The 26,858-nt window shown below is 41.0% G+C and overlaps 1 protein-coding gene across 1 annotated transcript; it reads left to right on the top strand.

Moving 5' to 3' along the window:
* Positions 1–646: 646 nt before the first annotated feature.
* On the top strand, positions 647–26,082 carry LOC135561697 (NACHT, LRR and PYD domains-containing protein 3-like). Its single transcript, XM_065003433.1, is given in 10 exon segments — positions 647–1,080; positions 12,829–13,003; positions 13,006–13,060; positions 14,835–15,001; positions 15,101–16,387; positions 16,390–16,900; positions 16,984–17,157; positions 22,848–23,021; positions 24,772–24,945; positions 25,025–26,082. Coding segments are annotated over 9 exon segments (2,868 nt in total). The 5' UTR covers positions 647–1,080; positions 12,829–12,855; the 3' UTR covers positions 25,203–26,082.
* Positions 26,083–26,858: the final 776 nt, after the last annotated feature.

Here is a 26,858-nt window from a genome sequence, read left to right as displayed (position 1 = left end):
CATTGATGCTGATTCATATTGATCAGCCTAGTCAATATGAATCAATGTTATATTATAGTCTACAGGGCTATGAGGTAGGTAGGGTATGGGCGATTGACTGCACATGAACGTGATTATTATCTTTGCGCTCTTTCACTTCCCGGAGAAAGACGTGTATCACGTAAACTAGTTTCTTTGAAAAATAAAAGTAATTCTCGTCAATTCGGGCAAGTAAAAGTGACGTGCGGCAACGGGTATTGAAACTAAAAGAAGGGCTTATGTGAAAAGTTTATGCCGCGATCACAACAACTGGGATCTCTGAAAAATACGATGTCAGCTTCTTCGAGAAAGAGGAAGGTTCAAATCTATTTTTCCCAGTCAGATTTAGTTTTTTTTACCGAGATCCCTGTGGTTTTGAATGCGATATTAAGTTGATAAACTCAGAAAGGTGGTGATCTGCTTTGCTCGCTAGTTACCACATCCACAAAGTCAGAAGGCCCGCCTACCCGACCAATCAGATGAGGGAGTGTGATGACGCATTAGCTTACCCGACCAATCATATGGTTGCGGGAAACGCTGCAATCTCCAAATGGTAAATCTCGAGTTCAAGTTTTGAGGACCAAATAACGAAATGCATTCAGGAACAAGAACTGGCAACGTCACTAAAATTCACAACATCAGGAAAATACAAAAGTTTTGGCCCAAAAATTAAGTGGGCTTTTTTTCTTTTTTTCGATAACTAGTATTTAAATTATTAGATCAACTGTTTGCACTACAAAGCCTTGACAAGAATGAGGCGCTGGCCCACTATTTATTGTTTCTGCAGTAAGGATTCACCCTCTTCAGAAAATTATTGTGTAACTTATCTGCATTTAATCGTTGTTTTGAGCTCAAAAAGCACATCGTAGCTGTATGTAAACCAGGGAGCGAAATGAACGGCTTTTTCACCGATGCAATTCGGTTACCGACGTTCACCAAAAAGATCCGTTCAAAAACAACCTGTCGTTATCGAACGACCCATCACTAGTTGAAACAGGAAATATTTGTATAAGGAAGTAGAGGAAGTAACGGACGTTATCGTCGAAGAAACATGTTTCAGAGGTTTGTAGCTTTCTTTTACAATGTAATGTAGAAAAGTATTTTTGAGAAGTTAGTTCATCATAAAGAGAGAGATGCTTTAGGGGTTAAGACATCCGCCAAGTTAATACAATATTGATTTAAACGTTCAAGAATGATGATTTTAGGCTTATTTACATTGGTATTGATTCATAGTGATTAGCCTCATCATTAAGATCCAATGTGATGTGAGAAAGGCTACAGGGCTATGAGGTATGGTATTATTGTTATCGGTGAATGACAGCACATTATTAAGGTCATTATTATGAGGAAACTGGCTCACTTTCACTTCCTGAAAGAAGACGTGCATCGGAATTATGTATAGCTGTCATTAAATCAAATGTCAAGTAAATGTGACGTTCAACAATGTGCATATAAACTATTTAAATGTAGGGCTAAATCAAATATTAAGTTTAAAGCTTTCCGACGACAGATCAGGAAGGCGGTGGTCCGTTTGGCGAACTGCATATGCGCTCGATATAACGTCACCGGCTCATCTATGCGCGTTGTTGAATCGTCAGCACAACTTTTCTCAGAATGAAAACCCCGGTGCGCCGGACGAGATAAACGGATCGCAACTCAAATGAACTCAATCAGAACATGAGTCTCTTCACTAAACCAGGGATGGGCAGCTGGCGGCCCGCAACCAATAATACAAAACTTTGTTTTGGAACTCAGTCTGGATCTCAACATCCTGTTGACCGTTAGAATAATAGAAAACACACGGTGCCGTTTGTAAATGTGGTTGAGCATCAGCAGTCAGTCTATTAGCCCATGTTAGCTACATGTTTTTAGATTGGTAAATTAGTCTAGCGGCTAAACTTGTAGTAAGCGTGGTTGAATTACCAACCGGGGTGGGTCCCATTGATCATCAGTTATCATATTAAAAACTGTTAACATTTGCCTCCACTCTATGGCAACATGTCCCCATGGCAACATGAGTAGAATCATCTGTAAATCTGAAAATGTTTTCTCCTAACCATGGGGGTGTATGGATGTGGGTATGCAGACCCACGAGACACTGAGGCCCCTCATGATGACTGACGTTTTTTTGTGGCCCCCACCTTATCAATGTTCTCCATCCCTGCACTAAATGATAAGGAGAGGGAACCACCTGAATTTGTCCAATAGAAACTCTCGTTGTTGAAACATTTTGCTCTCCTACCACGTTAATTATCCTAACCTACCATTTTAATTATCCTAACCTACCACGTTAATTATCCTAACCTACCACGTTAATTATCCTAACCTACCATGTTAATTATCCTAACCTACCACGTTAATTATCCTAACCTGCCACGTTAATTATCCTAACCTACCACGTTAATTATCCTAACCTGCCATGTTAATTATCCTAACCTACCACGTTAATTATCCTAACCTGCCATGTTAATTATCCTAACCTACCACGTTAATTATCCTAACCTACCACGTTAATTATCCTTAATCTGAGGTAATGGTTAGGCACAAGGATAGCAGTGTGGTTAAGGTTAGGTTTAAAACCTGTTTGGGATAGGGGGCAGCATTTTCATGTTTGGATGAAAAGCGTGCCCAGAGTAAACATCCTGCTACTCAGGCCCAGAAGGGAATATATGCATATTATTAGTAGTATTGGATAGACAACACTCTGAAGTTTCTAAAACTGTTTGAATGATGTCTGTGAGTATAACAGAACTCATATGGCAGGCGAAAACCTGAGAGAAATCCAACCAGATTCCAAGTTGGAAATCTGAGGTTTGTAGTTTTTCAACTCATTGCCTATCGAATATACATGTTATATGTTATTGTTATTATAAATACAATATAATATGGTCATAATAGTTTGTAGGTCATAATAGTTTATAGGTCATAATAGTTTGTAGGACAAACCGTTCAGACGCTACATAAGATTTTGTGAGAAAAACAATTTTCGGGATGTCTCGTGGTCTGACAAACACCGTTGAAGCTCTGCCATCTTCAACCGCAGATGCGGAAGGGCGAATATCGACGGATTCATAGACGAAGCTATGGATGCAAGGACTGACCAGACATGATATCAACATTAAATTACAGTTTTAACCATATTTTAAGGCTACGGTGTTTGTTTACAAACATTGGGGGTAAAACAAGCTTATATTTTGGGTTCTGATGCAGTACGACAGTTGAACTGAACTCATGAGGCATTTATAAGTTCTATTCTTCAAGATTGAATCAGTATTGTCACGAACCGGCTCAAAGCCCGTAACAAAAGGGAGACAACGTGGAGATAAGGAGGAACAAAACATATATTTATTAAATAAAGTAAACGAAGTACAAGATACAATGGTAATGGTGTAATCAGTCATGTAAGTCCGTGTGTTGCATGAATGTGATAATGCAGGGTGTTGAAAGGTGCAAAAGCAAACAACCAAAAACCACCAAGATACACAACAAAATCCAAAAGGTGTCTGCATGGAGAGAGTCTCCTCCAAGAATGGGGAAGTGGTGTATTTGTCCTTGGACACACTGGACCCAGGTGTGTCTGCATGGAGAGAGTGTCCTCCAAGAATGGGGAAGTGGTGTATTTATCCTGGGAGACACTGGGCCCAGGTGTGTCTGCATGGAGAGAGTCTCCTCCAAGAATGGGGAAGTGGTGTATTTGTCCTGGGAGACACTGGACCCAGGTGTGTCTGCATGGAGAGAGTCTCCTCCAAGAATGGGGAAGTGGTGTATTTGTCCTGGGACACACTGGACCCAGGTGTTCCCATGTAGCTGACGACCCTCCAAACTCCGCCCACCGGCATCCTAATAAGGAAACGAGAACAAAGAGAGAATACGGCAGACAGAGTGGGAGGGTCGTCACAGTATATCATTAATTCATAAGTTCAAAAATGGATGTAGCAACTAAGGATTCTAGCTTTAAAGACCCAATCCAGGCATGTCTATATCAATATCAAATCATTTCTGGTTAACAATTAATGAAGTAATTTGCTGTAATGGATTTCCCCTAAAAATGGTCTGTTATGGAATCAGGGATCCAACCAGGTAGACTAGCTGTTGTTATGAAGTCAGGGAATCCAACCAGGTAGACTAGCTGTTGTTATGGAGTCAGGGGATCCAACCAGGTAGACTAGCTGTTGTTATGGAGTCAGGGGATCCAACCAGGTGGACTAGCTGTTGTTATGGAGTCAGGGGATCCAACCAGGTGGACTAGCTGTTGTTATGGAGTCAGGGGATCCAACCAGGTAGACTAGCTGTTGTTATGGAATCAGGGAATCCAACCAGGTAGACTAGCTGTTGTTATGGAGACAGGGGCTCCAACCAGGTAGATTAGCTGTTGTTATGGAGTCAGCTAATGGGGATCCAACCAGGTAGACTAGCTGTTGTTATGGAGTCAGGGGATCCAACCAGGTAGACTAGCTGTTGTTATGGAGTCAGGGGATCCAACCAGGTAGACTAGCTGTTGTTATGGAGTCAGGGATCCAACCAGGTCGACTAGCTGTTGTTATGGAGTCAGCTAATGGGGATCCAACCAGGTAGACTAACTGTTGTTATGGAGTCAGGGGATCCAACCAGGTAGACTAGCTGTTGTTATGGAACCAGGGGATCCAACCAGGTGGACTAGCTGTTGTTATGGAGTCAGGGGATCCAACCAGGTGGACTAGCTGTTGTTATGGAGTCAGGGAATCCAACCAGGTAGACTAGCTGTTGTTATGGAATCAGGGAATCCAACCAGGTAGACAAGCTGTTGTTATGGAATCAGGGGATCCAACCAGGTAGACTAGCTGTTGTTATGGGGTCAGGGATCCAACCAGGTAGACTAGCTGTTGTTATGGGGTCAGGGGATCCAACCAGGAGACTAGCTGTTGTTATGGAACCAGGGGATCCAACCAGGTGGACTAGCTGTTGTTATGGAGTCAGGGGATCCAACCAGGTGGACTAGCTGTTGTTATGGAGTCAGGGAATCCAACCAGGTAGACTAGCTGTTGTTATGGAATCAGGGAATCCAACCAGGTAGACAAGCTGTTGTTATGGAATCAGGGGATCCAACCAGGTAGACTAGCTGTTGTTATGGGGTCAGGGGATCCAACCAGGTAGACTAGCTGTTGTTATGGGGTCAGGGGATCCAACCAGGGAGACTAGCTGTTGTTATGGAGACAGGGGATCCAACTAGGTAGATTAGCTGTTGTTATGGAGTCAGCTAATGGGGATCCAACCAGGTAGACTAGCTGTTGTTATGGAGTCAGGGGATCCAACCAGGTAGACTAGCTGTTGTTATGGAGTCAGGGGATCCAACCAGGTAGACTAGCTGTTGTTATGGAGTCAGGGGATCCAACCAGGTCGACTAGCTGTTGTTATGGAGTCAGCTAATGGGGATCCAACCAGGTAGACTAACTGTTGTTATGGAGTCAGGGGATCCAACCAGGTAGACTAGCTGTTGTTATGGAACCAGGGGATCCAACCAGGTGGACTAGCTGTTGTTATGGAGTCAGGGGATCCAACCAGGTGGACTAGCTGTTGTTATGGAGTCAGGGAATCCAACCAGGTAGACTAGCTGTTGTTATGGAATCAGGGAATCCAACCAGGTAGACAAGCTGTTGTTATGGAATCAGGGGATCCAACCAGGTAGACTAGCTGTTGTTATGGGGTCAGGGGATCCAACCAGGTAGACTAGCTGTTGTTATGGGGTCAGGGGATCCAACCAGGGAGACTAGCTGTTGTTATGGAGACAGGGGATCCAACTAGGTAGATTAGCTGTTGTTATGGAGTCAGCTAATGGGGATCCAACCAGGTAGACTAGCTGTTGTTATGGAGTCAGGGGATCCAACCAGGTAGACTAGCTGTTGTTATGGAGACAGGTGATCCAACCAGGTAGACTAGCTATTGTTATGGAGTCAGGGGATCCAACCAGGTAGACTAGCTGTTGTTATGGAGACAGGGGATCCAACCAGGTAGACTAGCTGTGGTTATGGAGTCAGAGGATCCAACCAGGTAGAAAAGCTGTTGTTATGGAGTCAGGGGATCCAACCAGGTGGACTAGCTGTTGTTATGGAGTCAGGGGATCCAACCAGGTGGACTAGCTGTTGTTATGGAGTCAGGGGATCCAACCAGGTGGACTAGCTGTTGTTATGGAGTCAGGGGATCCAACCAGGTAGACTAGCTGTTGTTATGAAGTCAGGGAATCCAACCAGGTATACTAGCTGTTGTTATGGAACCAGGGGATCCAACCAGGTGGACTAGCTGTTGTTATGGAGTCAGGGGATCCAACCAGGTGGACTAGCTGTTGTTATGGAGTCAGGGGATCCAACCAGGTAGACTAGCTGCTGTTATGAAGTCAGGGAATCCAACCAGGTAGACTAGCTGTTGTTATGGGGTCAGGGGATCCAACCAGGTAGACTAGCTGTTGTTATGGAGTCAGGGGATCCAAGCAGGGAGACTAGCTGTTGTTATGTAGTCAGCTAATGGGGATCCAACCAGGTAGACTAGCTGTTGTTATGGGGTCAGCTAATGGGGATCCAACCAGGTAGACTAGCTGTTGTTATGGAGTCAGCTAATGGGGATCCAACCAGGTAGACTAGCTGTTGTTATGGGGTCAGCTAATGGGGATCCAACCAGGTAGACTAGCTGTTGTTATGGGGTCAGGGGAACCAACCAGGTAGACTAGCTGTTGTTATGGAGACAGGGGATCCAACCAGGTAGACTAGCTGTTGTTATGGAGACAGGGGATCCAAGCAGGTAGACTAGCTGTTGTTATGGAGTCAGAGGATCCAACCAGGTAGAATAGCTGTTGTTATGGAGTCAGGGGATCCAACCAGGTAGACTACCTGTTGTTATGGAGTCAGAGGATCCAACCAGGTAGACTAGCTGTTGTTATGGAGTCAGGGGATCCAACCAGGTAGACTAGCTGTTGTTATGGAGTCAGGGGATCCAACCAGGTCGACTAGCTGTTGTTATGGAGTCAGCTAATGGGGATCCAACCAGGTAGACTAGCTGTTGTTATGGAGTCAGGGGATCCAACCAGGTAGACTAGCTGTTGTTATGGAGTCAGGGGATCCAACCAGGTAGACTAGCTGTTGTTATGGAGTCAGGGGATCCAACCAGGTCGACTAGCTGTTGTTATGGAGTCAGCTAATGGGGATCCAACCAGGTCGACTAGCTGTTGTCATGGAGTCAGGGGATCTTGTTGTGGAATCAGCTAATGGGGATCCAAGTCAAATCAAATGAATATGAAATGATCTGGGACTGTGTATGTTTAATAACATAGTGGACTGTGTATGTTTAATAACATAGTGGACTGTGTATCTTTAATAACATAGTTGACTGTGTATCTTTAATAACATAGTGGACTGTGTATCTTTAATAACATAGTGGACTGTGTATGTAACATAGTGGACTGTGTATCTTTAATAACATAGTGGACTGTGTATCTTTAATAACATAGTGGACTGTGTATCTTTAATAACATAGTGGACTGTGTATGTAACATAGTGGACTGTGTATGTTTGATAACATAGTGGACTGTGTATGTTTGATAACATAGTGGACTGTGTATCTTTAATAACATAGTGGACTGTGTATCTTTAATAACATAGTGGACTGTGTATGTAACATAGTGGACTGTGTATGTTTGATAACATAGTGGACTGTGTATGTTTGATAACATAGTGGACTGTGTATCTATAATAACATAGTGGACTGTGTATCTTTAATAACATAGTGGACTGTGTATCTTTAATAACATAGTGGACTGTGTATGTTTGATAACATAGTGGACTGTGTATCTATAATAACATAGTGGACTGTGTATCTTTAATAACATAGTGGACTGTGTATGTTTAATAACATAGTGGACTGTGTATCTTTAATAACATAGTGGACTGTGTATGTTTAATAACATAGTGGACTGTGTATGTTTGATAACATAGTGGACTGTGTATCTATAATAACATAGTGGACTGTGTATCTTTAATAACATAGTGGACTTTGTATCTGTAATAACATAGTGGACTGTGTATCTTTAATAACATAGTGGACTGTGTATGTAACATAGTGGACTGTGTATGTTTAATAACATAGTGGACTGTGTATGTAACATAGTGGACTGTGTATCTTTAATAACATAGTGGACTGTGTATGTTTAATAACATAGTGGACTGTGTATGTTTAATAACATAGTGGACTGTGTATCTTTAATAACATAGTGGACTGTCTATCTTTAATAACATAGTGGACTGTGTATCTTTAATAACATAGTGGACTGTGTATCTATAATAACATAGTGGACTGTGTATCTTTAATAACATAGTGGACTGTGTATCTTTAATAACATAGTGGACTGTGTATCTTTAATAACATAGTGGACTGGGTATGTAACATAGTGGACTGTGTATCTTTAATAACATAGTGGACTGTGTATCTTTAATAACATAGTGGACTGTGTATCTTTAAAAACATAGTGGACTGTGTATGTTTAATAACATAGTGGACTGTGTATGTAACATAGTGGACTGTGTATCTTTAATAACATAGTGGACTGTGTATCTTTAATAACATAGTGGACTGTGTATCTTTAATAACATAGTGGACTGTGTATGTTTAATTACATAGTGGACTGTGTATCTTTAATAACATAGTGGACTGTGTATGTAACATAGTGGACTGTGTATCTTTAATAACATAGTGGACTGTGTATCTTTAATAACATAGTGGACTGTGTATCTTTAATTACATAGTGGACTGTGTATCTTTAATAACATAGTGGACTGTGTATGTAACATAGTGGACTGTGTATGTTTAATAACATAGTGGACTGTGTATCTTTAATAACATAGTGGACTGTGTATCTTTAATAACATAGTGGACTGTGTATGTTTAATAACATAGTGGACTGTGTATGTAACATAGTGGACTGTGTATGTTTAATAACATAGTGGACTGTGTATCTTTAATAACATAGTGGACTGTGTATCTTTAATAACATAGTGGACTGTGTATGTAACATAGTGGACTGTGTATGTTTAATAACATAGTGGACTGTGTATATATAATAACATAGTGGACTGTGTATGTAACATAGTGGACTGTGTATGTTTGATAACATAGTGGACTGTGTATGTTTGATAACATAGTGGACTGTGTATGTTTAATAACATAGTGGACTGTGTATCTTTAATAACATAGTGGACTGTGTATCTTTAATAACATAGTGGACTGGGTATGTAACATAGTGGACTGTGTATCTTTAATAACATAGTGGACTGTGTATGTTTAATAACATAGTGGACTGTGTATCTATAATAACATAGTGGACTGTGTATGTTTAATAACATAGTGGACTGTGTATCCTTTAATAACATAGTGGACTGTGTATGTTTAATAACATAGTGGACTGTGTATGTTTGATAACATAGTGGACTGTGTATGTTTAATAACATAGTGGACTGTGTATCTTTAATAACATAGTGGACTGTGTATCTTTAATAACATAGTGGACTGTGTATGTTTAATAACATAGTGGACTGTGTATCTTTAATAACATAGTGGACTGTGTATGTAAAATAGTGGACTGTGTATGTAACATAGTGGACTGTGTATGTTTAATAACATAGTGGACTGTGTATGTTTGATAACATAGTGGACTGTGTATGTTTGATAACATAGTGGACTGTGTATCTTTAATAACATAGTGGACTGGGTATGTAACATAGTGGACTGTGTATGTTTAATAACATAGTGGACTGTGTATCTTTAATAACATAGTGGACTGTGTATGTTTAATAACATAGTGGACTGTGTATGTTTGATAACATAGTGGACTGTGTATCTTTAATAACATAGTGGACTGTATGTTTAATAACATAGTGGACTGTGTATCTTTAATAACATAGTGGACTGTGTATCTATAATAACATAGTGGACTGTGTATCTTTAATAACATAGTGGACTGTGTATGTAACATAGTGGACTGTGTATGTTTGATAACATAGTGGACTGTGTATGTTTGATAACATAGTGGACTGTGTATGTTTGATAACATAGTGGACTGTGTATCTTTAATAACATAGTGGACTGGGTATGTAACATAGTGGACTGTGTATCTTTAATAACATAGTGGACTGTGTATCTTTAATAACATAGTGGACTGTGTATCTTTAAAAACATAGTGGACTGTGTATGTTTAATAACATAGTGGACTGTGTATGTAACATAGTGGACTGTGTATCTTTAATAACATAGTGGACTGTGTATCTTTAATAACATAGTGGACTGTGTATGTTTAATTACATAGTGGACTGTGTATCTTTAATAACATAGTGGACTGTGTATCTTTAATAACATAGTGGACTGTGTATCTTTAATAACATAGTGGACTGTGTATCTTTAATAACATAGTGGACTGTGTATCTTTAATAACATAGTGGACTGTGTATCTTTAATAACATAGTGGACTGTGTATGTTTAATTACATAGTGGACTGTGTATCTTTAATAACATAGTGGACTGTGTATGTAACATAGTGGACTGTGTATCTTTAATAACATAGTGGACTGTGTATCTTTAATAACATAGTGGACTGTGTATCTTTAATTACATAGTGGACTGTGTATCTTTAATAACATAGTGGACTGTGTATGTAACATAGTGGACTGTGTATGTTTAATAACATAGTGGACTGTGTATCTTTAATAACATAGTGGACTGTGTATCTTTAATAACATAGTGGACTGTGTATGTTTAATAACATAGTGGACTGTGTATGTAACATAGTGGACTGTGTATGTTTAATAACATAGTGGACTGTGTATCTTTAATAACATAGTGGACTGTGTATCTTTAATAACATAGTGGACTGTGTATGTAACATAGTGGACTGTGTATGTTTAATAACATAGTGGACTGTGTATATATAATAACATAGTGGACTGTGTATGTAACATAGTGGACTGTGTATGTTTGATAACATAGTGGACTGTGTATGTTTGATAACATAGTGGACTGTGTATGTTTAATAACATAGTGGACTGTGTATCTTTAATAACATAGTGGACTGTGTATCTTTAATAACATAGTGGACTGGGTATGTAACATAGTGGACTGTGTATCTTTAATAACATAGTGGACTGTGTATGTTTAATAACATAGTGGACTGTGTATCTATAATAACATAGTGGACTGTGTATGTTTAATAACATAGTGGACTGTGTATCCTTTAATAACATAGTGGACTGTGTATGTTTAATAACATAGTGGACTGTGTATGTTTGATAACATAGTGGACTGTGTATGTTTAATAACATAGTGGACTGTGTATCTTTAATAACATAGTGGACTGTGTATCTTTAATAACATAGTGGACTGTGTATGTTTAATAACATAGTGGACTGTGTATCTTTAATAACATAGTGGACTGTGTATGTAAAATAGTGGACTGTGTATGTAACATAGTGGACTGTGTATGTTTAATAACATAGTGGACTGTGTATGTTTGATAACATAGTGGACTGTGTATGTTTGATAACATAGTGGACTGTGTATCTTTAATAACATAGTGGACTGGGTATGTAACATAGTGGACTGTGTATGTTTAATAACATAGTGGACTGTGTATCTTTAATAACATAGTGGACTGTGTATGTTTAATAACATAGTGGACTGTGTATGTTTGATAACATAGTGGACTGTGTATCTTTAATAACATAGTGGACTGTATGTTTAATAACATAGTGGACTGTGTATCTTTAATAACATAGTGGACTGTGTATCTATAATAACATAGTGGACTGTGTATCTTTAATAACATAGTGGACTGTGTATGTAACATAGTGGACTGTGTATGTTTGATAACATAGTGGACTGTGTATGTTTGATAACATAGTGGACTGTGTATGTTTGATAACATAGTGGACTGTGTATGTTTAATAACATAGTGGACTGTGTATGTAACATAGTGGACTGTGTATCTTTAATAACATAGTGGACTGTGTATCTTTAATAACATAGTGGACTGTGTATCTTTAATAACATAGTGGACTGTGTATCTTTAATAACATAGTGGACTGTGTATCTTTAATAACATAGTGGACTGTGTATGTTTGATAACATAGTGGACTGTGTATGTTTGATAACATAGTGGACTGTGTATCTTTAATAACATAGTGGACTGTGTATCTTTAATAACATAGTGGACTGGGTATGTTTAATAACATAGTGGACTGTGTATCTTTAATAACATAGTGGACTGTGTATCTTTAATAACATAGTGGACTGTGTATCTTTAATAACATAGTGGACTGTGTATGTTTAATAACATAGTGGACTGTGTATGTAACATAGTGGACTGTGTATCTTTAATAACATAGTGGACTGTGTATCTTTAATAACATAGTGGACTGTGTATCTATAATAACATAGTGGACTGTGTATCTTTAATAACATAGTGGACTGTGTATCTTTAATAACATAGTGGACTGTGTATCTTTAATAACATAGTGGACTGTGTATGTTTAATAACATAGTGGACTGTGTATCTTTAATTACATAGTGGACTGTGTATCTTTAATAACATAGTGGACTGTGTATGTAACATAGTGGACTGTGTATCTTTAATAACATAGTGGACTGTGTATCTTTAATAACATAGTGGACTGTGTATGTGGGATACAATATGAAGTGGCTGATTGAACTCTTTGACCACAGATAGTAAATGTGTTGTCATTGTTAATGGTTCTTCAACAATGTTCAGAATATTGACTGTTCTGTTTCTTCTTATTGTAGCTGAGTGAGTTTTGACTTCCATCTAATATGAGTCTCTCTGGGGAGAGGGAGGAGGAGACCACTGCCTCTAAAATGAGTCTCTCTGGGGAGAGAAAGGAGGGGACTACTGCCTCTAAAATGAGTCTCTCTGGGGAGAGAGGGGAGGAGACCACTGCCTCTAAAATGAGTCTCTTTGGGAGAGAGAGGACGGGACCACTGACTCTAAAATGACTCAAGACACCAGTTCAAAGCGGTAAGAGATTAAATGTAAAATATACAGTTCTCTTAAAGATATAAAACTAAAGGGAAAAGTGTTCCCAAATTATATCAAATGTAGGTCTACAGTCGTGGCCAAAAGTTTTGAGAATGACACAAATTAGTTTTCACAAAGTCTGCTGCCTCAGTGTCTTTAGATATTTTTGTCAGATGTTACAATGGAATACTGAAGTATAATTACTAGCATTTCATAAGTGTCAAAGGCTTTTATTGACATTTACATGAAGTTGATGCAAAGAGTCAATATTGGCAGTGTTGACCCTTCTTTTTCAAGACCTCTGCATTCCGCCCTGGCATGTTGTCAATTAACTTCTGGACCACATCCTGACTGATGGCAGCCTATTCTTGCATAATCAATGCTTGGAGTTTGTCAGAATTAGTGGGTTTTTGTTTGTCCACCCACCTGTTGAGGATTGACCAGAAGTTCTCAATGGGATTAAGGTCTGGGGAGTTTCCTGGCCATGGACCCAAAATGTTGATCTTTCTTTTTCTTCCCGAGCCACTTAGTTATCACTTTTGCCTTATGGTAAGGTGCTCCATCATGCTGGAAAAGGCATGGTTCATCACCAAACTGTTTCTGGATGGTTGGGAGAAGTTGCTCTCAGAGAATATGTTGGTACCATTCTTTATTCATGGCTGTGTTCTTAGGCAAAATTGTGAATGAGCCCACTGCCTTGGCTGAGAAGCAACCCCACACATGAATGGTCCCAGGATGCTTTACTGTTGGCATGACACAGAACTGATGGTAGCGCTCACCTTGTCTTCTCCGGACAAGCTTTTTTCTGGATGCCCAAACAATCGGAAAGGGGATTCATCAGAGAAAATGACTTTACCCCAGCCCTCAGCAGTCCAATCCCTGTACCTTTTGCAGAATATCAGTCTGTCCCTGACTTTTTGTCCTGGAGAGAAGTGGCTTCTTTGCTGCCCTTCTTGACACCAGGCCATCCTCCAAAAGTCTTCACCTCACTGTGCGTGCAGATGCACTCACACCTGCCTGCTGCCATTCCTGAGCAAACTCTGTACTGGTGGTGCCCCGATTCTGCAGCTGAATCAACTTTAGGAGACGGTCCCCTGGCCCTTGCTGGACTTTGGGAGCCCTGAAGCCTTCATTCACAACAATTGAACCACTTTGCTTGAAGCTCTTGATGATCCGATAAATGGTTGATTTAGGTGCGATCTTACTGGCAGCAATATCCTTGCCCGTGATCCCTTTTTTTGTGCAAAGCAATGATGACAGCACGTGTTTCCTTGCAGGTAACCATGGTTGACAGAGGAAGAATAATGATTCCAAGCACAACCCTCCTTTTGAAGCTTCCAGTCTGTTATTCGAACTCAATCAGCATGACAGAGTGATCTACAGCCTTATCCTCATCAACACTCGCACCTGGTCCTTTTGCGGCAGGGCTGAAATGCAGTGGAAATGTTTTTGGGGGATTCAGTTCATTTGCATGGCAAGGAGGGGCTTTGAAAATCATCTGATCACTCTTCATAACATTCTGGAGTATATGCAAATTGCCAACATACAAACTGAGGAAGCAGACTTTGTGAAAATTAATATTAATTCTCAAAACTTTTGGCCATGACTGTACATCATTCATTTAAAAGGCCAAAAATGGATTTACCAATTGCAGACTGTAGCTTTATAAGAAACATCAGGACTTCTAGATGTTCCACTATACAGTTGTTAAAATGAAGTAGATGAGGATTTGATGTGATATTGATGAGGTGTTCTGTCTCCCTGTTTTGTTCAGTGTCCAGAAGCCCAGAGCAGAGTCACCTACAACCAGCCTGCTATCAATGAAGAGTGATCAGCCACCTGCTTTCAGCCAGGAACCATTACCAGATGACAATAATGAAGTGGAGAGTTTGGACAGTGAGGATGTATTAAAGATCACACACAACCTTCTGGACAGAAGAAGTAAGACTGTGTTTCATACAATATCACAAAGAACGGTACAAAGGCCCTTATAAAACACACACAAACTTATGAGTCCCAACTCTCATTGTTTTCCTACAGGTCAAACTCTGCTGATAGTCCAACAAGACATTAAGGCTAAACTAAAACACAAGTATCAACACATATCTGAAGGAATTGGACACCATGGAAATCAAAGTTTGTTCAAGGACATCTACACAGACCTCTACATCACAGAGGGTGGAAGTGGAGGGGTCAGTAATGAACATGAGGTTAGACAGATAGAGATGGCATCCAAGAAACGAACCACACAAGAGACACCAATCAAATGCAACGACATCTTCAAGCCTTTACCTGGACAAGACAAACCAATCAGAACTGTGCTGACCAAAGGAATCGCTGGCATTGGAAAAACAGTCTCTGTTCAGAAGGTCATCCTTGACTGGGCAGAGGGAAAAGCAAATCAGGACGTTCATTTCATGCTTCCTCTTCCTTTCCGTGATCTAAACCTGAAAAAGGACCAATACAGTCTGATGCAACTTCTTTCCCACAACTTCTCAGAGATGAAAGAGATTGACAGCATTGAAGATGGTGAAACCAAAACTGTTTTCATTTTTGATGGTCTGGATGAGTGTCGACTTCCTCTAGACTTCAAAAACAATGAGAAGTGCTGTGATGTCACGAAGCCAACCTCAGTGGACGTGCTGCTGACAAACCTCATCAAGGGGAATTTGCTTCCCTCTGCTCTACTCTGGATAACTTCACGACCTGCAGCAGCCAATCAGATCCCTCCTGAGTGTGTTGACCAGATGACAGAGGTACAAGGGTTCAATGATCCACAGAAGAAGGAGTACTTCAGGAAGAAAATCACAGATCAGAAACTGGCCAATGAAATCATCAAACACATGAAGACATCAAGGAGCCTCCACATCATGTGCCACATGCCAGTGTTCTGTTGGATATCAGCCACTGTCCTTGAGATGATGCTGAAAGAGGCAGAGAAGGATGAAGTCCCCAAAACTCTGACCCAGATGTACTCACACTTCATTCTCATCCAAATCATTGCGAAGAACAAGAAGTACCACAAAGCCACAGAGACAAACGCAAAGGAACTGTCTCAGTCAGACAAAGAGATGATCCTGAAACTGGCAAAACTTGCTTTCCAACAGCTGCAGAAGGGCAACCTGATCTTCTATGAGGAGGAACTGAGAGAGTGTGGCCTTGATGTCACAGAGGCATCAGAGTACTCAGCATTGTGTACAGAGATCTTTAAAGAGGAATCTGGGCTGTACCAAGACAAGGTCTACAGCTTTGTGCATCTGAGCATTCAGGAGTTTCTAGCAGCAGTGCATGCTTTAGAATCATGTCTGAACAAGAAGGAAAATGTTTTCTCCCCACTAGTGATGATGAAGAGAAGGAGTCAATCCAGTTGTCTGACTTCCACAGGAGAGCAGTGGACCAGGCCTTGAAGAGTGAGAATGGACACCTGGACCTGTTCCTCCGCTTCCTTCTGGGTCTCTCACTGGAGTCCAATCAGAATCTGTTACGAGGCCTTCTGACACAGACAGGAAGTACAACACAGACCAATGAGGAAACAGTTGAGAGAACAGTCAGGTACCTTTCAGACAAGATCAAGGAGGAATCCTCACCAGAAAGGATCATCAACTTGTTCCACTGTCTGAATGAACTTGGTGCCAACTCTCTAGTTGAAGACATGCAGACCTCCCTGCATTCAGGAACTCTTTCAGAAACAAGACTAAAACCTGACCAATGTTCAGCCCTGGCCTACCTGTTACTGATGTCAGAGGAGGTGCTGGAGGAGTTTGACCTGAAGACATACAACACATCAGAGAAAGGTTATCAGAGGTTGCTGCCCGTAGTGAAAACCTGCAAGAGAGCACTGTAAGTTCTGTTATTGAGTTGATGTATACAGTATCATTATAATGAAGGATTTGTATATCTAACTGATTATCTCCTCTCTCCAGACTGGATGGCTGTAAACTCACATATAAATCCTGTGAGACTCTGGCCTCAGCTCTGCAGACACCAAACTCCCCCCTGAGAGAACTGGACCTCAGCGACAATGACCTGGGAGACAGAGGAGTGGAGCTGCTCTGTGTTGGACTAACCAGTCCACTATGCAACATACAGACACTAGTGTGAGTTAAATATCTTCCGTATCTACTGTGTGTTTATATAGTTTGTATTTAGTATGTGTATGTTTAACATTATTTGAATATCTTGGTAAATATGCAGAAACATACATACAATGTGATAAATATATCAAACTAAGGTTGAATATCTTGAGTGAGATAGTATGTTTTTAGCATTGGTGAATCATGTGTCCTTTTGTTATTGTCTTAATGTATCTCATTATTCTTAAAGCGTTGCATATTTAACAGTGTATCGACATTAGTGGTCAACCGATTATGATTTTTACGCCGATACCGAATATTGGAGGACCAAAAAATGCTGAAACCGATTAATTGGACGATTTTGTATTTTTTTTAATATATTTGTAATAATGACAATTATCACAAATTAGACACCTTGCTTTCCCTGTTGCCAATTCAATGTCATTGTCCCACACTGGTGCTCTGCTTTTGCTGTCTGTAAAATTAATATAATCGTACAAACACACACGCACGCACACACACACACATCTCTCTGAAGTGACAGGGATACTGAAGAGTCTGCTTAGGAGACACAAATACTCTCAACTGTTTGAATAATAAAACTAGAGTTGAAGTTACCTGTGATGAATGTTGAAAACAACTGTAATTTCAATATGCAGGAAATCCTATTTTAACCTCTTAGTCCGCCCCATCCCGCATGCGGTATCGTTACTACAGCCTCAAGCTCATTAGCATAACGCAACGTTAGCGATTTTTAAAAATCGCAAATGAAACGAAATAAATATGCCTGTTCTCAAGCTTATCCTTTTCTTAACAATCCTGTCGTCTCAGATTTTCAAAATATGCTTTAGAACCAGAGAAAATCACTAATTTGTGTAAGAGTGGTGATAGCTAGCTTAGCGTTAGCATTAGCATTTAGCACGCAACATATTCACAAAAACCAGCCAAGGAATCAAATAAAATAATTTACCTTTGAAGAACTTCAGATGTTTCAATGAGGAGACTCTCAGTTACATAGCAGATGTCCAGTTTTTCCTGAAAGATTCTTGTGTAGGACACATCATTCCCTTTTGTTACTATGCATATGGCTACCGAAACTAACCGAAAATTCAGTCACCTACATGTCGAACTTTTTTCCGAATTAACTCCATAATATCGACTGAAACATGGAAAACGTTGTTTGAATCAATCCTGAAGGTGGTTTGTCATATTTCTCTCCATTGAAAGCACCGTCCTTGTAGCCTGGTTTGTTCTGAGATTTGAATGGAAAAATACCGGGACCTGACTTTTGCGCACCAATTGCCACGCAGACACCTAGCGGGACACCTGGTAAATGTAGTCTCTTATGGTCAATCTTCCAATGATATGCCTACAAATACGTCACAATGCTGCAGAGACCTTGGGGAAACAAGAGAAAGAGTCCGTTCATTCCTGTCGCATTCACAGCCATATAAGGCGATCATGGAAAACGTAGCCTCAGAAATCCTGTGCATTTCCTGGTCGGTCATACATCTTGGTTTTGCCCGAAACATTTGTTCTAAGGGACTCACAGTGAAAATCTTTGCATTTCTGGAAACGTAAGACTGTCTTCTTTCCAAAGCTATCAATTCCAAGCATATTCGAGCATCTTTTCGTGACAAAATATTGCGCTTAAAACGGGCACGTCTTTTTATCCAAAAATGAAATACTGCCCCTATAGGACTAACAGGTTAATAATGGACATGGTATGTATTGACTACCAAAGTGTGAGTCATAAATCCCATGACACCTTCCAGCAAAATCTGAAATTGGTTCTTTCATTCATATATTCCATAGGATATTTTTAGATTCACTTCAAATCAGGTCTGTGTGGTTTGTGTAGGTTTACACCACCTTGCCAATTTAATAACTGTGTAGATATCCATAGGACAAGGTAACTCTGATCAATATTGGCTAAATATTAGCGAAGATTTAAAAAAAAATTGTAGAGTGGATTTCTGAAAATATGTTGACAAACGTTACCTTATCCTAGCGAGATTTACACGACTATCAAAACTCAGAGGCGTTTTAAGCCTGCACAAAACACAGACCGCATTTGAAGTAGATCAAGACATTCTCTATGGAAGACATGAACGGTAAAATAATGAAGGAACCCCTTTCGAGTTCAGCCGCAAAGGAATTATGACGCGTCGACTATTTCTCTCTATACCATTTGTATTTCATATACCTCTGACTATTGGATGTTCTTATAGGCACTTTAGTATCGCCAGCCTGATCTCAGGAGTTGATAGTCTTGAAGTCATAAACAGCGTCAAGCATTGCTAAGAGCTGCTGGGAAACAGAGTAAAGGGCTGTTTGAATGAATGCTTATGAGCCTGCTGCTGCCTACCAACGCTCAGTCAGACTGCTCTATCAAATATCAAATCATAGACTTAATTATAATATAATAAACACAGAAATACGAGCCTTTGGTAATTTAAAACCTGTTGACGGGTTAGGGTTCCCATTTGGGAACGAACCCTCCCACGTTCAGCTGGAACGTGGCGCATGGAACGCAAAAATATTCTTAGAAATATTTAACCTCCACACATTAACAAGTCCAAAAGCTCAAATGAAAGATAAACACCTTGTTCATCTACCCAGCAAGTCAGATTTCTAAAATGTTTTACGGCGAAAACATAGCACATATTTATGTCAAACCACCACCAAAGACACAGCTAATTTGAATAGCCAAGTTGAACAAAATATGCAATCAACAAACGCAGGATTAAAAGAAAAATAATTCACTAACCTTTTGAAAATCTTCATCAGATGACAGTAATAGGACATGTTAAATGGTACATTTATGTTTTTTTTCAATAATATGCCATTTATATCCATAAATCTCTGTTTACAATGACGACATTTAAAAAAATGCTACTCAAATGTCCGGAGAAATGATGATAGCTCCGTCAGATAACAAGAAATACACATCATAAACTTTGACTAAATATACATGTTCTACATATAGATAGAAAAGATACACTTCTTCTCAATGCAACCGCTGTGTTACATTTATTTTTAACGTTACAGAATTCGTTCACTAGGCTATAATATGAGACGGCGCTCAGAAATTAGCATTATGTCTCCTCTATCTTGGAGTCCACAGAAAGCCAAATTTACCACATAAATATTCCCTTACCTTTGATGTTCTTCGATCAGAAGACGTGGAAGGACTCATACTTACCAAAAACAGCGTTTGGTTTTGAAGTCTGTGTCTTTAGGTTATCAAACGCGACAAATTCCGGTTGAAATGCAGCCAAAATTCTAGTGGATGCGCACCAAAACTTCAAAATTACATATTATATGTCGACTAAACTGGTCAAACTAAGTGCAGAATCAAGCTTAAACATGTTATAAACGTCCAAAACAATCCTTAGCTTGAACAGAAACACCGACATCGTTTGGTCAATCCTGGAAGAAAGAGAGCTCTGGAGCCAGCGCGCGCATGTATTTTCGCGTGACCCGAAGGTTTCAGCCCGCCAAAACTTGTGTGGGCGCGCAATTCTCACAATGAGAGCCCCATTGAAAGCAAACATCGCGCTGAAGACATAGAAACTGTTCCCGGATCGGTAGCTGCTTGGGAAGGGTGGGGGCGATGACGTCAAAGTTGGGCCAACTTTTCAGATGACAAGAGAGAGTTTGGGAGAATGGCTGCCCTGAGAGTTCTGCTTTACATACAGACATAATTTGAACGGTTTTAGAAGCTTTAGAGTGTTTTCTATTCAATAATTATTATTATATGCATATATTAGCAATTTTGGACAGATTTTTTTTCTGTTTACTATGGGCACGCAATTCCTCCAAAGGGGGCAGTAGTCAGCCCTATCTTTAACCTCTTGCTTCTACCTGAGATGCTTGCGTCCCAACTAGAGCTCTGGAAATGCAAATGCGCTACGCTAAATGCTAATAGTATTAGTTAAAACTCAAACGTTCATTAAAATACACATGCAGGGTATCGAATTAAAGCTACACTCGTTGTGAATCCAGGCAACAAGTCAGATTTTTAAAATGCTTTTCGGCGAAAGCATGAGAAGCTATTATCTGATAGCATGCACCAATCCACTACAACACAAAAGCCACGCAGGGGACGTAAACAAAATAATTAGCATTTCGGCGTTACACAAACCGCACAATAAAATAGAAAACAGTCATTACCTTTCACCATCTTCTTTGTTGGCACTCCTAGATGTCCCATAAACACTATTGGGTCTTTATTTCGATTAAATCGGTCCATATAAAGCCAAGATATCGTTATATGTAGACTGTGTGATAAACGAAAAAAACAGCGTTTTCAAAACGTAACGTCATTTTTTAAAATTCAAAAGTCGACGATAAACTTTCACAAAACACTTCGAAATACGTTTGTAATGCAACTTTAGGTATTAGTAAACGTTAATAAGCGATAAAATTCATCAGGAGGCGATGTAAAGATCATTAGCTGTCCGTCTGGAAAAATGTCCGGCTAGAAACTCAACGAAAATATCCGGTCCTAGACCTGAAGAAATACGGTGCCCTGCATGTGTTTGACCAAGAAAAAACTCGAAGGGAAATGACAAGACTCTAGACACCGTGTGGAAGCTGTAGGTACTGCAACCTCAGTCAATTAATTGTGGTTCACCTTTATCAATGGGTTCAAGTAGCGCATGGATATATTTTCCCATTTTCAGTGATCAGTTTTTCCTGTGCTTTTCGATGTAAATGCCGTTCTGGTAAAGCCACAGCAATGATTTAACCAGTTTTATAAACGTCTGAGTGTTTTCTATCCACACAGACTAAACAAATGCATATACTATATTCCTGGCATGAGTAGCAGGGCGCTGAAATGTTGCGCGATTTTTAACAGAATGTTCAAAAAAGTAGAGGGTAGAAGCAACAGGTTAACAGGATAATTATGGTCAAATCCGGAAACTATCATTTCTGAAAAACAAAACGTTTATTCTTTCAGTGATATCCGGAACCGTTCTACAGTTTATCGAACGGGTGACATCCCTAAGTCTAAATATTGCTGTTACACAACCTTCAATGTTATGTCATGATTATGTAAAACTTGGGCAAATTCATTCCGGTCTTTTTAGGAAGAAATGGTCTTCACACAGTTCGCAACGAGCCAGGTGGCCCAAACTGCTGCATATACCCTGACACAAGAGAAATGACTCAATTTCCCTAGTTAATATTGCCTTCTAACATGAATTTCTTTCAATTAAATATGCAGGTTTAAAAAAATATATACTTCTGTGTATTGATTAAGAATGGCATTGATGTTTATGGTTAGGTACATTTGTGCAACGATTGTGCTTTTTTCGGCAATGCGCTTTTGTTAAATCATCAGCCGTTTGGCAAAGTAGGCTGTGATTCGATGATAAATTATAAGGCACTGCATTGATTATATGCAACGCCTAACCTAGTAATATCATCAACCATGTGTAGTTAACTAGTGATCATGTGAAGATAGATTGTTTTTTATAAGGTAAGTTTAATGCTAGCTAGCAACTTACCTTGGCTCCTTGCAGCAACAAGGTCCTTTAGATGCTGCACTTGCGTAACAGGTGGTCAGCCTGCCACGCAGTCTCCTCATGGATTGCAATTTAATCGGCCATAATCGGCATCCAAAAATGCTGATTACCGATTATGAAAACTTGAAATCGGCCCTAATTAATCGGCCGACCTCTAATCGACATATCTCCTCTCTCCAGACTGGTTGACTGTAAAATCACACATGAATCCTGTGAGACTCTGACCTCAGCTCTGCAGACACCAAACTCCCCCTTGAGAGAACTGGACCTCAGCTACAATGACCTGGGAGACAGAGGAGTGGAGCTGCTCTGTGTTGGACTAACCAGTCCACTCTGCAACATACAGACACTAGTGTGAGTTCAATATCTCAAATCAAATCAAATGCATTTGTCACAAACACATGGTTAGCAGATGTTAATGCGAGTGTAGCGAAATGCTTGTGCTTCTAGTTCCGACAATGCAGTAACAACCAATGAGTAATCTAACCTAACAATTCCAGAACTACTACCTTATACACACAAGTGTAAAGGGATAAAGAATATGTACATAAAGATATATGAATGAGTGATGGTACAGAACGGCATAGGCAAGATGCAGTAGATGGTATCGAGTACAGTATATACATATGAGATGAGTAATGTAGGGTATGTAAACAAAGTGGCATAGTTTAAAGGGGCTAGTGATACATGTATTACATAAAGATGCAGTAGATGGTATCGAGTACAGTTTATACATATGCGATGAGAAATGCAGGGTATGTAAGCATTATATTAAGTAGCATTGTTTAAAGTGGCTAGTGATATATATTTTCCATCAATTTCCATAAATTCCCATTATTAAAGTGGCTGGAGTTGAGTCAGTGTGTTGGCAGCAGCCACTCAATGCTAGTGGTGGCTGTTTAACAGTCTGATGGCCTTGAGATAGAAGCTGTTTTTCAGTCTCTCGGTCCCTGCTTTGATGCACCTGTACAGACCTCGCCTTCTGGATGATAGCGGGGTGAACAGGCAGTGGCTCGGGTGGTTGTTGTCCTTGATGATCTGAATGGCCTTCCTGTGACATCGGGTTGTGTAGGTGTCCTGGAGGGCAGGTAGTTTTCCCCCGGTGATGCGTTGTGCAGACCTCACTACCCTCTGGAGAGCCTTACGGTTGTGGGCGGAGCAGTTGCCGTACCAGGCGGTGATACAGCCCGCCCGACAGGATGCTCTCGATTGTGCATCTGTAGAACTTTGTGAGTGCTTTTGGTGACAAGCCGAATTTCTTCAGCCTCCTGAGGTTGAAGAGGCGCTGCTACGCCTTCTTCACGACGCTGTCTGTGTGAGTGGACCAATTCAGTTTGTCCATGATGTGTACGCCAAGGAACTTAACTTACTACCCTCTCCAATACTGTCCCATCGATGTGGATAGGGGGGTGCTGCCTCTGCTGTTTCCTGAAGTCCACAATCATCTCCTTTGTTTTGTTGACGTTGAGTGTGAGGTTATTGGGGAACTGTTGTTGCCTACCCTCACCACCTGGGATCGGCCCGTCAGGAAGTCCAGTACAGAGTTGCACAGGGCGGGGTCGAGACCCAGGGTCTCGAGCTTGATTACGAGATTGGAGGGTACTATGGTGTTAAATGCTGAGCTGTAGTCGATGAACAGCATTCTCACATAGGTATTCCTCTTGTCCAGATGGGTTAGGGCAGTGTGCAGTGTGGTTGCGATTGCGTCGTCTGTGGACCTATTTGGGCGGTAAGCAAATTGGAGTGGGTCTAGGGTGTCAAGTAGGGTGGAGGTGATATGATCCTTGACTAGTCTCTCAAAGCACTTCATGATGACAGAAGTGAGTGCTACGGGGCGGTAGTCGTTTAGCTCAGTTACCTTAGCTTTCTTGGGAACAGGGAGAATGGTGGCCCTCTTGAAGCATGTGGGAACAACAGACTGGGATAAGGATTGATTGAATATGTCCGTAATCTTCAGTATCCACTGTGTGTTTATATATTTTGTATATAGTAAGTATGTTTTTAACATTGTTTAATAATTTCCTTCTGTTATTGTCTTAATGAATAACATTATTCTTAAATCTTTGCATATTTAACAGTGTATCAACATATCTCCTCTCTCCAGACTGGTTGACTGCAAAATCACATATGAATCCTGTGAGACTCTGGCCTCAGCTCTGCAGACACCAAACTCCCCCCTGAGAGAACTGGACCTCAGCTACAATGACCTGGGAGACAGAGGAGTGAAGCTGCTCTGTGATGGACTAACCAGTCCACTCTGCAACATACAGACACTAGTGTGAGTTAAATATCTTCAGTATGAGTTATTATGTGGATGTTTTCAACATGTGTTAATCATGTCCTCTACTCCCCTCTAGTCTAGGTCAGTGTGGTCTGACAGAGGGTTGCTGTTCAGATCTGGCCTCAGTCCTGAGTTCACCCAACTCACAACTGAAACAACTGGAGCTGAGAGACAATGACCTGCAGGACTCAGGAGTTACACTGCTGTCTGCTGGACTGGAGGATCCAGACTGTAAACTACACACACTGGGGTAAGTACAGCTGTTTCAGTCAGGTCGGTAATGAGGTGAGTTACACTGCTGTCTGCTGGACTGGTGGATCCAGACTGTAAACTACACACACTGGGGTAAGTACAGCTGTTTCAGTCAGGTCGGGACTGAGCTGAGTTAAACAAATAATCTAATATTTCATCACAATGTTTGTGTCATGGACAAATGGATGGGTGTCCTACAAGATGATTGACACCAGTAAATCAAATCAAATCAAATGTATTTATATAGCCCTTCGTACATCAGCTGATATCTCAAAGTGCTGTACAGAAACCCAGCCTAAAACCCCAAACAGCTAGCAATGCAGGTGTAGAAGCACGGTAGCTAGGAAAAACTCCCTAGAAAGGCCAAAACCTAGGAAGAAACCTAGAGGAACCAGGCTATGTGGGGTGGCCAGTCCTCTTCTGGCTGTGCCGGGTGGAGATTATAACAGAACATGGCCAAGATGTTCAAATGTTCATAAATGACCAGCATGGTCGAATAATAATAAGGAAGAACAGTTGAAACTGGAGCAGAGGCACAGTCAGGTGGAAGTTGAAACTGGAGCAGCAGCATGGCCAGGTGGACTGGGGACAGCAAGGAGTCATCATATCAGGTAGTCCTGGGGCATGGTCCTAGGGCTCAGGTCAGTTGAAACTGGAACAGCAGCATGGCCAGGTGGACTGGGGACAGCAAGGAGTCATCATGTCAGGTAGTCCTGGGGCATGGTCCTAGGGCTCAGGTCCTCCGAGAGAGAGAAAGAAAGAGAGAAGGAGAGAATTAGAGAACGCACACTTAGATTCACACAGGACACCGAATAGGACAGGAGAAGTACTCCAGATATAACAAACTGACCCCAGCCCCCCGACACATAAACTACTGCAGCATAAATACTGGAGGCTGAGACAGGAGGGGTCAGGAGACACTGTGGCCCCATCCGAGGACACCCCCGGACAGGGCCAAACAGGAAGGATATAACCCCACCCACTTTGCCAAAGCACAGCCCCCACACCACTAGAGGGATATCTTCAACCACCAACTTACCATCCTGAGACAAGGCTGAGTATAGCCCACAAAGATCTCCGCCACGGCACAACCCAAGGGGGGGGGGCGCCAACCCAGACAGGATGACCACAACAGTGAATCAACCCACTCAGGTGACGCACCCCCTCCAGGGACGGCATGAGAGAGCCCCAGTAAAGCCAGTGACTCAGCCCCTGTAATAGGGTTAGAGGCAGAGAATCCCAGTGGAAAGAGGGGAACCGGCCAGGCAGAGACAGCAAGGGCGGTTCGTTGCTCCAGAGCCTTTCCGTTCACCTTCCCACTCCCTGGCCAGACTACACTCAATCATATGACCCACTGAAGAGATGAGTCTTCAGTAAAGACTTAAAGGTTGAGACCGAGTTTGCGTCTCTGACATGGGTAGGCAGACCGTTCCATAAAAATGGAGCTCTATCGGAGAAAGCCCTGCCTCCAGCTGTTTGCTTAGAAATTCTAGGGACAATTCGGAGGCCTGCGTCTTGTGACCGTAGCGTACGTGTAGGTATGTACGGCAGGACCAAATCAGAGAGATAGGTAGGAGCAAGCCCATGTAATGCTTTGTAGGTTAGTAGTAAAACCTTGAAATCAGCCCTTGCTTTGACAGGAAGCCAGTGTAGAGAGG

The sequence above is a fragment of the Oncorhynchus nerka genome, linkage group LG18 (genome assembly GCF_034236695.1).
Source record: "Oncorhynchus nerka isolate Pitt River linkage group LG18, Oner_Uvic_2.0, whole genome shotgun sequence".
In the NCBI taxonomy this organism is placed as follows: Eukaryota; Metazoa; Chordata; class Actinopteri; order Salmoniformes; family Salmonidae; genus Oncorhynchus; species Oncorhynchus nerka.
Note: the sequence above shows the minus strand (reverse complement) of the source record. Positions and strands in the feature narration are given on the sequence as shown.